This window comes from Urocampus carinirostris, chromosome 7, assembly GCF_059441175.1.
Source record: "Urocampus carinirostris isolate Australia breed hairy pipefish chromosome 7, RoL_Ucar_1.0, whole genome shotgun sequence".
NCBI classification, from domain to species: domain Eukaryota; kingdom Metazoa; phylum Chordata; class Actinopteri; order Syngnathiformes; family Syngnathidae; genus Urocampus; species Urocampus carinirostris.
This window is the reverse complement of record NC_142355.1, coordinates 9,937,222-9,953,263: the sequence shown is the minus strand read 5'-3', so window position 1 is coordinate 9,953,263 and position 16,042 is coordinate 9,937,222. Positions and strand designations below refer to the sequence as shown.

General features: G+C 38.0%; 1 protein-coding gene across 1 annotated transcript; it reads right to left on the bottom strand.

The window, feature by feature from the left end:
* Nucleotides 1-658: 658 nt before the first annotated feature.
* Nucleotides 659-15,418, bottom strand: cfdp1 (chromatin remodeling protein CFDP1). Its single transcript, XM_088339682.1, has 7 exons — nt 15,200-15,418; nt 14,413-14,518; nt 12,540-12,765; nt 11,462-11,562; nt 8,403-8,528; nt 4,764-4,922; nt 659-1,608 (listed from the first exon to the last, which is right to left on the bottom strand). Exons 1-7 carry the CDS (start codon nt 15,264-15,266, stop codon nt 1,512-1,514), a joined length of 882 nt encoding a protein of 293 aa, XP_088195808.1. The 5' UTR covers nt 15,267-15,418; the 3' UTR covers nt 659-1,511.
* Nucleotides 15,419-16,042: the final 624 nt, after the last annotated feature.

Sequence of the window (16,042 nt, the reverse complement as noted above, 5' to 3'; positions counted from 1 at the left end):
ATCTCTTTCTCTCCTTCTATTTATCTTTGTATTTATTTCTCTCTCTCTCTTTCCCCCTCTCTCACTATTGCTCTCTTTATCTCTTTTCTCACATTATTTCTCTTTCTCTCCCTTTCTTTGCCCCCCCCCTCTTTTTCTCTCCCTATTTTTCTTATTTCTTTCCCCCTCTTTTTTGTAATCTACTGGTCTATTGTGTGGCCCCCGAGTTAAAATGAGTTTGACACCCCTGTTCTAGTCAAAGACTATTATAACAAAGAGCTCAAATCGGGGGCTGGTCATCAGTTCATCACCATTTTTAGAGAGCCTAAAGGGAAAACATTTAAAGCAATTTCTGATATATATGAATATTTGATGGCACTCAGTGGGCATTTATCACTCTAAAAAAGGAAATGGGAAAAGGAGAAGGATTCAAAAATAATAGAAGACAAGTGGTTGAATATTTGTAACAGCTCCTGGATTCTGAGGGAATTTAACGAATTTAATGTCTTTATATTTTGTTACCACCCCCAAAATCAGAAGGTTTTCTGAGGTTCAACAACCATGCTGGTGGAGAACATGTGGAAATGTAGACGTTGACCACATGCATTTCATTTGGCTTGGCCTAAGAATACTACTGGGAGATAATGTTTTGTTTTAAAGAAACTATTGGGATATAGGATACATAAAACATTCAAGGTGCTTTATTTGGGCCATCTGACAGAAGAAATATAACAGAGAAAGGATGAGTACCTGATAAAACATTTACTGACAGCTAGCAAAACAAGTAATAACTAAATTATGGCACAGACAAAATCTCCCCACTGTGGAACAGTGCATGTGCACTGTGGAGGATCTATTTGTTATGGAGAGGACCACATTTCAAATAAGTATACAGACACCCAATTTATGGATACATGGGAACATTGGATTCACAATACAAAATGTAAGGACATCACTTACAAAGACCGAACCTTGAAGAATGACTTGAAAATGATAGATATTCCCAAACACTTCAATCTTTTGATATATTTATAACCCTCCACACCCCCTCTGTCCGTTGTATGTTCGAAAAAAGAAAAATAGCACAATTTAAACAAAGTTTTTAAAAACATGCATACAATTCTAGATGTAGAAGAATGATATTCTGGACAAATTGGAAAGTATTGGAAATGAAAGGCAAAAATCAGTTGAATAATGCAAACAAGCCCTGCCAAAGGTGGATACACAGGCTGGTTTATTCACAATTTTTGGGGAACAGCAACAGTGATGTCATAATGAACATTATTCTAATCAATGAGAAAAACAATACCATAAACATTGCAGAAGAGTTCATTTAATGTTGTGCTCATAGATTTTCCAGTAACATAAACTAGATTACGTTCACTGCCAAAAACAGACTTTCCCCTTCATCGATAAAGAGAAAAACTAAGCATTGATATCAACAGCAGAAAATACACAAGTCAAAAAATGCAATTTAATGAGACGAAAGCCCTGAAGCTCATTTTACAGAAGAAATAATGGTCTTGTGGATGTTAAGTGGAAGGTTTCATGTTTTTTAGACGCACTGCTTTCTCCCTCTCAAACTGTCTGTGATCAACCCGCTCCAAGAAGTTCTTTCGCTCTACATACCTTAACACAGAAGAGAAAACAAGAAAATTTGTGAGACCAAATGTCGGCAAAGAAACTATGAAGTACAGAGTGGTCATTATCCTATGAAACAGTGCTTAATGTTAAGTTTAAAGAAAACACACAACTTGGCAGTCGAAGACAGGGCTACAGATGCCAGGTATGACTTCCGTGACACATTTCCAAATGATGTGGACAAACAGGTGTAATTTGTGTGTAATGCTGTTTGTACCCGTTTATACACAATACACAGCGTAGAAAGTATTGAGAGACACACAAATTATAGATTACAATACCACTCTAAAAGCAATTATAACAATGGTGTTACAAAATAAGGCTCAATCTCGTTAATCCATCTTTCTCTCAATCTTGCACTTTATTCGAGTAAAGTGTTTTTATGTTGAGGCAGTGAAAGTCCTATTCCTCCTCAAAGGGTATAGTGAGGTGGGGGAGTCAGCAACAACTGCCCCGTTTCATGAAGTCAGGTCAGGAGCGCCCCTACTTCTCCCTTGTCATCCTACCTTGTCATTATTGACCAGCCGGAAGCAATAATGGAAGAGAATGAACCAGTTAAATGCGTTTACGTTGTGTTATCGTGCCTATATTCCTACAGAAGGGCACTGCGAGGCAAAGAAAAGCACAGAGGTGGGAGACTTGGTTGCAGGGAAGAATAGAGAAGCGTTAAGCGCGGTACTCATATGGAGGCATACTTTACCTTAAGTCAATCACAAAAAATTGTTGTTGTAACCAGTTGCAATGTTACTGCTTTGAAGTGGGTGAAAAAAAATTGCCACTAAGTTATGCCACAAAATAATGCAATTCGATGTGATGAAGTAGTAAGCAGAAAGTAGATTCTAAGAGGAATTATTAAAATTTTAGATGCTAGTAACTCGCACCGTACAAGTGGTTTGATGCTTCTTTCTGGTTTGAAAAGTGCAAAAGTAATTAAGGACTCCCAACAAAATAGCACTGAGCACTGTTTAGATTTCACATTCTGGATACAAGCTACTCCTCACTCTTTGCCAGAATCTCCAGCTTCCTCTTGCTGGATGTTTAAAGTGCAGTTGAGTCGTTTATGATGCAGAAAGCCTCTTTTTTATCTGCTAGCAAACATGTCTTTGGTTTCAAATCGGGTGCAATTGTGGCCTATGCAGTCCTTTGAGACATGATGAAGGGTTGTACAAATGTGACTTGATTTCTAGATGTAGGTAGGCTGGAGCCCTAAAGCCACCACACTCCTTTGAAAATGTTTCTTAGCAAAGCAACTTGAGGGCTATTTCGTCCATTCATTATCAGCAACGCTTATCCTCAGTAGGGTCGCAGGGGTTGCTGGAGCCCATCCCAGCTATCTACGGGCAGTGGGCAGGGGACACCCTGAACTGGTTGCCAGTTGCAGGGGTACACAAAGACAGACAATCTACTCGCAATTTTGACTAGCCAATTAACCTGACTTGCATATTTTTGTTTTGCATGTGAGAGTAAACCGGAGTGCCTGGGGAAAACCCACGCAAGCACGGGGAGAACATGTAAACTCCGCACAGGAAGGCTCGTAGCTGGATTTGAATCCCATGACCTCAGAACTGGGCCGCGGACGCGCTAGCCACTCATCCGTCGTGCTGCCCTTGAGGGCTCCATAAGATGTCTTGCTATTACAACATCCATTGCAGCCTGGTCGTACTGGAAGGGGGATTACCTCATGTGTGGTCCCTTCTCAAGGTTTCTTCATTTTCCTCATGTTGAGGTTTTTGAGTTTTTCCTTGCCCGCATGTAGGTTTTAGATCAGGGGATGGTGTAATAATAGTCTGTGGTTTCGGTGTCTGTGGTAATCAGTGGTCTGTGTAGCCCTTTGAGACTCCTTGTGATTAAGGGCTATACAAAAAAACATGACTTGACTTCAAGGAGGCGAACTCTTTATGCAATGTGGTCAATTGTAGCTGGACATCACATCAGTTTCTGCTATAATAAGGCATGGGATCATTTGTCCATCCTTAAGCGCATGACCATCACAAATGTGATCTGGCGGCCAGATATTCTACCAACCTCTGTAGTCTGACTGATTTTTCATTGTAATGCATTTTATTACAGCTTTGTTGTCCGCAAACCTCACTAAATATCCACTAGGAAATGACAAAAATCGTCATTGATATCAGAATTTTACCTGGAAGTGTGGAAAGGATCTATGAATTTCACGCTACAAAACCTATGGTGAAAAAAAGGAGTGGAGGGGCTATGTCATTGTAATTTTTTCCCCATACCATGGGCATCAAAAGTTTATTTATAGATCAATTATTTTCACCACTGAATGGTTAAGTTTCAAACAATAAGCACGCAAAGTGCATGAATTAGATGTCAGGCCTTGAAATCGATATCAATAGTTGTGACAACAATGTGGGATTGCACATCATTACAGCCTCTTTTCTATGCTGTTGTAATTCATGCGTTTGTTGTTTTCGTCTCGATTATTACCCCAATTTTAGCAGATTTGCACTGGTTTCCCATCAAGCCCTATATGTTCCCATTTGGAGCCTCTGCTCTGAAAATGCGGGTCTACAAGTGAGTCCAAGAGCCAAGAAGAAATCTGCAGGTTCAAGAGCGTTTTCAATTTTGGGCCCAGGTGCTGTGGAATGCTCTGCCTTCAAAAATAAGATCTGCAACCTCAGTTGAACTGTTTCAATCGAGACACGCTTACATTCTATTGCTTATTAGTGATGTGGACCTCATACTTTGTTTTCTTGTTCTGAGAGAGAAGGATGAGCCTGTATATGTTCCGAACCATCAGACAGGCACCTGGAGCTGGTGCACCCTACATCTAAAACCCGCTGCATTGGTCGAAATTTTGATACAGGAAGCATGTCAGGTCAATCAACTTTTTTGTATGATTTCTGGTATTATGAATGTTGATGTGGATTGTGTATTGTCAGTTAATGCCCTTGAAAATATATTGCAGCTTGGTCATCCTGTTAGAGTGATTACCTCATATGCCACCCCTTCTCAAAGTTTCTTAAATTTCCTCATGCTGAAGGTTTTTTTTTCTTTAGTTTTTTTCATGCCGCATTCAGGTTTTAGATCAGGAGATGTTGTAATGGTGGTCTGTGCAGCCCTTTGAGACTTTATGTGAACATAGGCTATACAAATAAAAGTGACTCGACTTGACTTACCCATCTCTACCCCTGTTGTGGATTGCCAGCTCCTCAGTGATACCCTCTTCATATTTAAAAGAATCCCAGTCCAACTTTGACTTCTCCAATGTGCTCATTTTTTGTTTCTTTCCCCCAATATGGCTTAATAAAATGGACATCCCTGCTGGCCTTTTACAACTGTGAAAACAAATAGAGAGATTAATATAGATTTACATTCAAAAGTGAGAGACCATGAAACCATCTAGTACAAGGGGGCTCAAACTGGTGGCCCGAGCAACGATATTATGAGGTCCCTGCCTTAATATATAAGCTTCATGCTGGTGCGGTGAATTACTGCTTTATTCATTTATTACTAATTGATTTATTTTCTATGTAAATTCTTGAGGAAGAGTGGAATCTTTTATCAGCGCTTTTCTTGTGGAAACTTGATGCTTCCCAACCTCATCCAGAACCGAGCTCCGGCAGCCCCCAGTAAATTGAGTTTGAGCTCCTTCTTACCGTATGTAATCATATATGACTGATTTACGAAAGTAAATCAAATATGACAATGGCTAAAAATAAACTCCACTGACTGAAATTTGCTACGATGTATTATACAGCAGTTCTCTGATATGGACGCGATTGCAAAATTAACTTTACTACATTTTCAAAATGACGTTTTGCCTTCTTTTAATGAGTAACCATCACTTGCATATCTTAGAGTGGATCTTTCCTGACTATTCCACACTCAGGTCAGTATGTGACAGTAATGCTATTTTTAAAAAGGTAAACATCTGCCAGCACACAGTACAAGCAAACACAATATACTCTCAAGCTAAATGAGCAATTAATACTATTACTGTATTAATACATTGCAACTGGTAGCTCAAGCTGAGAGCAGTCTGCAAATTTGGATTTTGTTCGAACAAACCACATTTTTTACACAAAGGTATGTTATCAGGCAGTTTTTGCTTTTAAATATAGTTTAAGTTAGTGCTATGAATGTGTACATGATCATCACCCAATAGCCTAAACATTAAGAGCACTAGCAGGTGTTAGCATTTGCTAGGTTGCTTCATGTTTTCTGAACAGATATGATGGCTGCTGCCTAAACCTTGGACGAGTTGAGAGGGGTCTGTCGTCATTATTGCACTGCAAGCTTCCACATAAGGCCGAGAAGCATGATAATACATGTACAGTACAGTGTTTTCAACACGATAAGGCACACCTGGGTCATACGTAAAAATAGTCTTTGGTGATATTTTTTTCATTAACGAGGCGCACTGGACTAGAAAACAACATAGAATGGGTTTACACCGCGGGAAATTGAATTTTTTGCACAGACGCGACCTGAATCCGATCTGTTAGTCTGTCTTAAAAGCACATATATGATTTTTTCACACAAAAACCAGGCCACGCACTGGACTATGACATAACATATAATGGGTTCACACTGCAGGGAAATCTGATTTTATTTCACGGATGTGACCTGAATCCTATCTGTTTAAGTCTATCTGAAAAGCACATATCAGATTTTTTCACACCAGACCCAGGGCCACTATTATATGTGGTCCTAAATCTGATTCATATATGATCTTTTGGAATGTGACTTCTGTGTGACCAGTCAAGACGCATTCATGCGACCTGCACGCCATACATTCAGGGTTCACAACATATACAATTCTTTAAGCGATTGTATCCTTGAGTGGTAGTTAACAATATTTACATTCAAATCACATTACACGGAGAGCATCCAACGGATTTAAGTAATATTTGGAGGGGACAACGCTGTTGACATCCATGAGTACTTCTGCAAACATGAGCGCGTTGCATGCATATGACATCTCGTGTCCAATACATTACCGACCAATTAACAAAACCACTAGGTGCTCTGTGAATTATTATCAGGTCCGAGGACAGATCAAGTAGCATTTAGTTGGAATTGTTAACAATCTCACGAAAACATTGGGCTCACCAAAATATCGGAATTGAGAATTAAACTTTGCAGTGTGAACCTAGCCACAAATGAATAAATATTATAACATCTGGCTTCACGGTTTTGCCACTAAAACTGTAAAGAGTACATATATTTGTACACAACAACACCATAAACAAAAATCTTCTTTTAAATAATCAGAATACGTTTCATTCTTAAGGTCGATTATTGTCAGAAGCAACAACAAAAAAGGATTTGCAATAAGCATTCGACAGTTGGCTTCCAAGTTCTGTTTTGTTTCCTTTTAGCAACAAACAATTAACATGTTATAACTAAAACAGGGCACCTGAAGACCACTCTATAAGTTTCTAAAAGGCAGAACAGTTAAGGTCTGCAGTATCATTTAATTGTAACAAACCATTTACAAATGTATTCACTGTAATTACTGGGATATAAGGCGCACTGGATTAAAAGGCAGACTTCTCTGGCCAATTTGAGGTTTATAAGTGTGCCTTAAAGTACAGAAATACAGTATGTATATATCTCGTAATAACAATAGAACAATGTTCATTATCTGCTATTGTTTCCATTGCTTTTTAGTCCTTAAAGCTTACAGCTAGCAAGCTGGCATTCGTTGCATGGAGTTTACAATTCTGCCAGCAGATGGTAGACTGAACAAACAGATGAAGCAGTGGCATGTCCTAAGGATATGTGATTTGTCAAACATGAGCTTACGGTGTCAGAGTACATTTATTTTCAGCACAAATAAATAAACAACGAGGCAGATGAATACATTTACTTTGGAAAAAAATAACAAATATTTTATATTGGCATAAAAGTAACCAACATGGAAAACATTCAAATCAACAGTGGAATGAAATAACAGGATCAGCGAGAATTACAAATAAATTTAAAAAAGTACATGGGTAAGAAGTGCATTTGAACCATTCTATTTCAAAGGCTACATTGTTAGACGTGCAGAATGGGTAAAATTTTATAATAAATACACATTAATTAGCAATAACTAAGCAATAATTAATACCAACTTCAGATATGGAAATATTTTTCAACCACATGGAATAATTCATATTTCATTTAGTGTAAATAGGACATGTACTGAAAAAGAAATGTGAAGTTTTTTCTACCAAGCATATACCAATGGATCATGCAATACTTAGTCCAACATTAACAAAGTATAAACACATTACGGATGAGCTTTTTAATTATAAGTGAAGCATGTATAGCTGCGTTTACAAACTACACATTAATGCTTGTTCATTTCTGATGTTGATACAAAGGATGTAGTTTACACCAACTACATACTAATGTTGAAAAAGGCTTCCTAAAATTATTAAATTGGGAATTATTAATGCTAAACAGAGAGTACTTATTCAACAAAGTGTTACCGATGTTTATCGTCTTTGAAGATTTTCAGGGATTAGCCCCCTTCAGAGGGTCTACTGACCAGGAATAAATTAATCTTCCTTTACTAATACGAGTCAATAGAACATAGTTTTGACTATTTAAAAAAGTTAACTTTGATTTAAATGTCAGGGCAACAATTGGATTTTACACTGCATGGGGTAGAAAAGCTCAAATAGTTTTCAAGATTGAGATTTCTGTTTGTTTGTACCTAATAATAAAACATGACGTTGATGATATTGCAGCAATTTCATTCCAATGGCTGGTACATTCCTACAAATAACATTAAAAAAATATAAATTGTTTTTGTTTTTAATTACCTTGGACCAGGACCGTTTGTTTGACTGGAAGATTTGGGATTTTCTTCACTCGTCTTCTCTTTTGTACATTGGCTCTTAAGATGCATCTTTGCTTCTCTGGAGTCTGCTAATACTTCTTTATTCACCCTAGCGAAACAAAAGACAAGAGTACATTTGCAAATTCTGAATCAGGGTTGTATGATTCTGTACTAACATTAGCCATTAGGTGGCAGTGACACCTTTGTTTCTGACAAAGACATCATTTGTCAACATTGAGTCAAAAGGAGAAATACACAGAGAGTTCAAAATATTTTCAAGAAAGAAAAGTCATCAGAAAAAAACTGATAACAGAAAATGGCTGGCACTAATACACTTAATCTTCAGGATGCTGTTTTTTGATCTGGGAGAAGGGTTCAAATTTGCTGGAGGTGTTAAACAGGGCAAATTAGGAGCAAATCCTATGACGGCAAGTCAACCTATCCTGAGTGCAACTGTTACGTCTTACCAGGGTTGGGTAGGGTTACTTTAAGTGGATTACTTCAATTACGTTTGGATTACTCCAATACCAAATATGCTAATAAAAGACAAAATAAACTAAATATGAATCAAATTATGACTTACAACACGTGGTAAGCTTTCTCTCCTGGCTTTGATCTCTTTGATCTCTGGCAAAACTAACATAAAATGCGACAGAAACAAAATGAAAATAAATCCAAACAGCTTGCCAACATCATTTTTGTTACTCCCCAAGCCGGCACAAAATTTAGTAATTTTATTCATATTTAGTTTATTTTGTCTTTTATTAGCATACTTGGTAATGGAGTAATCCAAAAGTAATTGAAAGTAATCCAGTTAAAGTAACCCTACCCAACCCTGCGTCTTACAGTAGTTAGGGGAGCATTATTGCTTTTGACTGTGTATTGCGATTGCTACATAAACGGGAATAAAGCAGTCAGTACTAAAAGGGGAAAACTATGTTGACACCTCCGATTCAAGCCAGGGTATTGATAGTTTTTGTATGATGTCCATGCATACCCGTATGTAGACAGTAAGCCATAACAGATGTGTACCACAGACTCAGTTTGATGTCATCATGGGTCCGCACTAACTTTGTTGATTGTTTAAACGAAAGAGGAATGCTTTAGGTGTTGTTATTTGTGACTTTACAGTTTATTTCTAAGTACTTATTAAAGTAGATGCAATATGGCTCTTGGGTCTCACATTCAATGGACGAATAATCCTCCACGACATCTTTCCTCTTTTTTTTTTTGTGTACCTACCATATGTTTGTCTTCGGACTCTATCCACCCATACATGGGCGTTACATAACTACACCTGACAGAGCTAATGGACATCGGCTAACGGCATCGATACAACATTACAGAACAACTACCTAGCCACTCCTTTGCACATCTGTTCTCCTGCACTATCGTACTCCAGTGTTATTGTTATTATATAATGACTTGTTTACCTGACTGCCCATTTTGCACATCTGGTTAGCTGCTCCTCTTGCACATCTGTTCTCCTCTGCACTATCGTACTCCAGTGTTATTGTTATTGTATAATGACTTGTTTACCAGACTGCCCATTTTGCACATCTGGTTAGCTGCTTCTCTTGCACTCTTTGCACTACTGTATAATACCATACATAGCTATAAAATTATTTAGCACATTATCAGTACTTCAATACTCTAACTCAGTACAACATTTATTTAAATCTGTACACTCAAGAAAACTGTGCGGGTCAGATGTATCGACATTTCGTTCTGTATACACGTGTACAAGAATGACAATAAAGTATATCTGAATCTGAACTAGCAAAACCACCGGGTGCTCTGTGAATTATTTTCGGGTCCGAGAAGACAGGGAGGCAGTGTCGGGAGATGAAGCAAAAGCTACTGCTGGAGGTACGAAACAACTCTCACAATTACAAGCAGCGTTTAGCCTGTGCTGTATCTTACCTACGCTAGATACATTACCCATGAAATGGATGACCTAGAAATACACCTCGTTAAAACCAGAGGCTTAGCTCAAACCGATGCTAGCGTGCAGCTTGCCGGCCACTCATTCCATTGCTTCTTGCACTGAAAGGAGAAACCCTCCAATTTCGGTCTACAATTGTATAATAACAATGAAGACCATTCATTTGATCATTTATTCAATAAACCTGGTGAGTGTAGGCCAGAGCAAGAACCTCACTTTCAATGCGCCATTTCATAATAGTGGGCAGGCGCTAAAAACCCTAGGCAAAAATACTGCGCGGATTCCTGGTCGAAATGAGCTCCCAAGATAACCTCGAGGGGCCCTGTAAGAACGCAATAGGACCCCGGAGATAGCCTTAGCATGCTAAACCGCCTTGCAGATGATAGTGGCTGACTGAAACAAGTCCCAGGGATCACCTTATTTGAACCCTGACTCCGACACCACACACTTTTCTCCTGCGCGTATGGGTTTAGTTTGTACATCAGTGAACATTTGTTGTCGTAGCTTAGCCTGGACTGTTTGACAGCGAAATTAGAGCTTTAATGGCCATATTTCGAATGTCAATCACAGTAATGAGGACGGGTTGTCCTCATTATTGAGTTTTCCCTTGCCCTCAGGTACGTTTTGGATCAGGTAATGGTGTAATAACAGTCTGTAGTCTGTGCAGCCCTTTGAGACTCCTTGTGATTAACGGCTATACAAAACATTACTTGAATTTTACTGGCTTGGTGGTATGTGACCTGCCATACCTTGGTTATTATGTTTACAATGAATAGTAAATGAAATGAAACGAAATGACCTGCATTTATAAAGCGCTTTTCAAGTCAATGACTTCCCAAAGCGCTTTACAATGTGCTCCACATTTCCCAATAGCGGCCTTGTATTGCAGCCATGTAAGACGCTAACCTGCTTATTGGGGGTATTAGGGGTTCAGTGTCTTACCCAAGGACACTTCGACATGTAACACGGACGAGCCGGGATTCGAACTGGGATCCCTTGATCCCAAGACGAGCCCTCTACCTCCTGAGCTACTGCCGCCCCGCCAATAGTATGAATATATTTATATATAATATTTTAAAAGAAATAAAGCATTGTACCTGACTTCTTCACCAGCAAAATCAAAAACTTTAACGATGGTGACTTTTTCTTGATCCTTTCCCGGGGACTCAGTTTTCCTATCAGAAGCAGAAGTATCAACCTGAGGCATAAGAAAAATTGTCTGTTAGTATCTTAGGCAATAAGGACAGACAGAATTAAAGATAAACTTGGTAAACACTAAAACTTAAATCAATTCTGAGTGTTTGCCACACTAAAAGAAGTGAGCGGGAAAAGTACATCTCAAGAGGATACAACCAAAACTATAGGATAAACTGCGGAATATTTGTATGAAGTTAGATAAATAGCATCCGAAAATAGATGGATAGAGCACAAAACAAGAGAACCAAGACAATTGAAGAAGGATCAAATATTTTTTTGAGATGCATACAGCGTTCTTTGTACTCGAGCAATGGTCCCCAAACTATGGTCCGCGGGTCACGTACAATGAAGAGGCATTGGGTTTTATTTCAACATTTAACTATTCTTTGTCATGGGACCTGAGTCGCATGTTAATTTTGTTGTACATTTTACAATGACAACACATTTGTCACAATGCTTACAACAGAAGAATATAATTAATCGTCATTGTAACATGAAAAAAACACATTGAAATTTACATTCATCTTTGGTACTGTGACTAAAAATAATGCGATAATGAGATATTATCTACTATCTTTTCAAGTACTGTGACAACTAAGCTGATCTTAGACCAGTTTAGGATATGTTCCATGACCTTTCTTTTTTAATGAAGAATCCAAGGAGTGTTATTTAGTTATTGTTAATTTCATAATTATGTTACTATTTTGACTTTTATTCTTAGGCACTTTTTTTTAACAAACTGACCTGGCCTGTGATTGGAAAAGGAAAAAGTTATGTGGGATCTAGTGTTTAATATTAGTATGTGACATTGTTTTATCCAACAGTACTAAATTTTATATCTAAGAGTGGTTTAAAATTGCACAACCGTTTGCTGCTGGTGACCAGCAAATACAAAGCTTTGGTTATATGCCCATTTCAATGACAGGGAAAGATTTTGAATTCCTATGCTGGCAAAACATTCAATTTTTTCTCAGTTACCTCTGGTGTGGTGTTAGATAGCGGCACAGGATCCGATGATTTTGGTTTGGGGGAAACATCAGACAAAAAACGAGCCCACAGGTCATCGGCGTCTTTCTTTTTTGCAGCTTCATCGATATTCTTTTTTTGCGTGAGTTTTTTCTCATCTTCAGGTAACAGAGCCTCCCCATTTCCATCTTCCTTTTTTTCTTCTTTGTCTACCTTCCTGAATTGTTTTGGCAACTTTCTGTGGAAAATAAGTTAGTGAATAATACATTGACAACTTTCACACTGGATGCACTGTACATGAATTACGTTAAGGCAAACCGCTCATCCTCATTTATTTAATATTGGGTCGGAGGAAAGGGTTCAAACAAAACCATAACTTAAATTTGTTTTGTATTGTTGTGCTTAAAAAAAGGATAGTCGAAAACGGCAGGCACCCCATTTGACTTCTCATTGATTGAGAGTGCTTTTTTTCCCCAACTTGACTGAAATTTAAACGGATCGTACAATAAATTATTAAACTGCAACCAACACTGAAGAAACCTCACTTTGACACATTGACAGGTAGTCTGTATAAAGCTATATATTTACTTTTTAATTGGCCCCTTTGTTTACTTCAGAAGTGTTTCGCCTCGCGTTTCTTGAAAAACGGATCCAATGACATCTGCTTTTGCCAGCTTTTAACGAACCGCAGGTAATGGGTGAAGCAGATGCATCATAATGAGCGATAGCTTGACCAACACTTTTTCTTGGTGATTCCTTCCTACAAATTCATTGGTTTCAGGGAATTTTGACAATTTTTAATTTACGCATTGGTTACCAGGTCGAACGCCAGGAGAAACGAATGGCAGCGGGTACTCTACTGTACTTTTGACTTTTGTATTCTGAAAAGCTTTTGTAACTACAGGCAATATTTTCCTGTTCAGGTACTTTGCAACCTGAAACTTTTGTATGAAGAGACATTTGTGTGTAGACGTACCACTAAATATAATGTGTATATTTCACTGTAAAAGAAAGCTTGAATGTTAAGCGGGACTGTGCCTGAAAAAACATTACAAATTAAATGCATGCATTGCGAAGCACAATTGCAGTTGTTAAAATATTAAAAATTGGTAAATGGTCTAAATTTATAATATAGCGCTTTTCAAGTCAATGAGGACCTCCCAAAGCGCTTTACAACGTGCTTCACACTTACCCATTCACACACACACTCACACACCAATAGCGGCCATGCAGCAATGCAAGGCGCCGACCTGCTTATTGGGGGCATTAGGGATTCAGTGCCTTGCCCAAGGACAGTTCGACAAATAACACAGAGGAGCCGGGAATCAACAACAAAATGTCTTATTAAACCCCTTTGGATTTTAACTGTTGAAAATTGTTACATTTATTTGTTACACTTTGTAGTTGACTACTGAATGTACTTCACAAAATGCACATGTTTGTATTTTTTATTGTTCTATTGCTGCTAAAGAGCTTGTTCTTGGTTTACATGATTAAAAAGTGTTTACTTTAGATTAATTTATTATCAATTGCCTTTCCCTAAAAATAGTTAATTTACGTTACTACTGACTGGGCATGGAGCCTAATCAGATTTAGATGGGGCATTTTTGTCACACTTGTGTACAAATCCGCTGTATGTTCAATTAAACATGTGTTTTTCATTGCACCATTTTTTATTGTATTTATTATACTTTTAAAATCAATTCCATGCTAAATATAAGAATATAATAATGATGTTTCGATTACTCCACTAATCAGTCGGTGACTAGTCGAGTATTGTGATAGTTGTTACATTAAAAAGTTGAGATACGAGTCGAATGTGAACTTTAGTAGATTGTTGAGCATACCCAAATATTAAAACCTTGGAGTCTTCCACTCAACTAACCTGCTGGCGTTCTTCTTGCTCTTGCTGTCGGGATGTGGTACATCATTTTCATCCAAAGGGTCTTCCTTTTCACACTCATTTATATCATCTTCGCTTACGTCACCATCTGGAGATTTAAAAAAAACAACAACTCATGTGAATCCATCCATCCATTATCTGTACCGCTTATCCTCAGTAGGGTCGAGGGAGTGCTGGAGCACATCCCAGCTATCTTCGGACAGTGGGCAGGGGACAACCTGAACTGGTTGCCAGTCAGTCGCAGGGCACACAGGGACAGACAATTCCTTCGCTCAGTCACACCTAAGGACAATTTGGACCGACCGATTAACCTGACATGCATGTTTTTGGAATGTGGGAGGAAACCGGAGTGCCTGGAGGAAACCCACGCAAGCACGGGAAGAACCTGCAAACTCCACACAGGAGGTTTGATCTCATGACCTCAGAACCGTACCGCACACAAGCTAACAACTGCGCCGCCGTGCTGCCCAACTCATATGAATGTATCCTTATTTTACGCTTATCAACGTTGAAACAAATCACAACACTTTCTGGGACAACATTTCACTTACAATGACCTAAATTCGTGACTAATACATTAGGAGGCCTTGGGGTTGAATAGCTTTACGTTAGAGTAGCCACCGTGTGATCACATTTTATTTAGGGCAATTATGACTACACGAATGCTTATAAAGTATAGAATGTATTAACGAGATATTGCCTTCATGTAAATGCTCCAATACACAAATTGAATGTTTACATCACAGTGGAGGCTGCAAGCCTTTCTCACCTGATGGGACGTAATCTGCGTCTTCACTCGATAAATACCCGTCAGAGTCTTCGTCAGAATCATTCATGGCGATTTCTTATCAAATAAAACTGCAAAACAAGCTTTTTAGGTAAATTATTTGGTTAAACTTAAATAAAGTACACGCTTTACGGCTCATTCAAAAGACAACAAAGATATACTATACACTAGAGCGCATGCGCTGTTACCGTACATGGTGCATTTTCTTCTTCGTCAGATATAATAGAGAAGGTATTGTAATAAACTGCACTATCGCCACCTACCGATATGGAGTGTGGTACAACGTAGAGGTAATCTTTTCTACGTTTGTATCAACCGTTTTTTCCTAATTGTTCAACAGAATGGAAGGTAGATTTGAATCACTTTCGTACCTGTCAACCTCCAGGGCTCCATGCCCTTACAAACTGTCGTATTTTCCCTTACAAAATACAAAATAATCTTACACCATATTCTTTTCCCAAACGTGTTTATTTATGTAGTTTAAGATGTTATATTGTACATGTGTTTACATATATCATATATATTGTTAATTAACATTTTGTTGTGAGATCCTGAGTTGCTCGACATGAATGAGGTTTTATTATAAAAAAAAGTACAAAAATTAAGTTGCACTGTAGAAGGAAAAAATACATGCAAATAAAATTAAGTAGAATAATACATTTTATTATTCAAATTATTAATCCATCAATTATTGTTGGTAATATACTGATTAAAGGGATAACCATAAACTTGTCTTTTTTCATTTTCTCCTTTTCTCCTTTTTTCTTAACTTCTTTATGCATCATAATAATTAGTAATATAATACATCAAAGCCAGTGAGCCGTG

What these genes read in the sequence shown, in the direction of transcription:
- cfdp1 (XM_088339682.1), bottom strand. Translation starts at nt 15,266, where the DNA reads ATGAATGATTCTGACGAAGACTCTGACGGGTATTTATCGAGTGAAGAC. An exon ending in CGCAGATTACGTCCCATCAG is followed by an intron (nt 14,519 to 15,199) that starts GTGAGAAAGGCT and finishes TTAAATCTCCAG; the next exon opens with ATGGTGACGTAAGCGAAGAT. An exon ending in TTTGCTGGTGAAGAAGTCAG is followed by an intron (nt 8,529 to 11,461) that starts GTACAATGCTTT and finishes TTGTTTCGCTAG; the next exon opens with GGTGAATAAAGAAGTATTAG.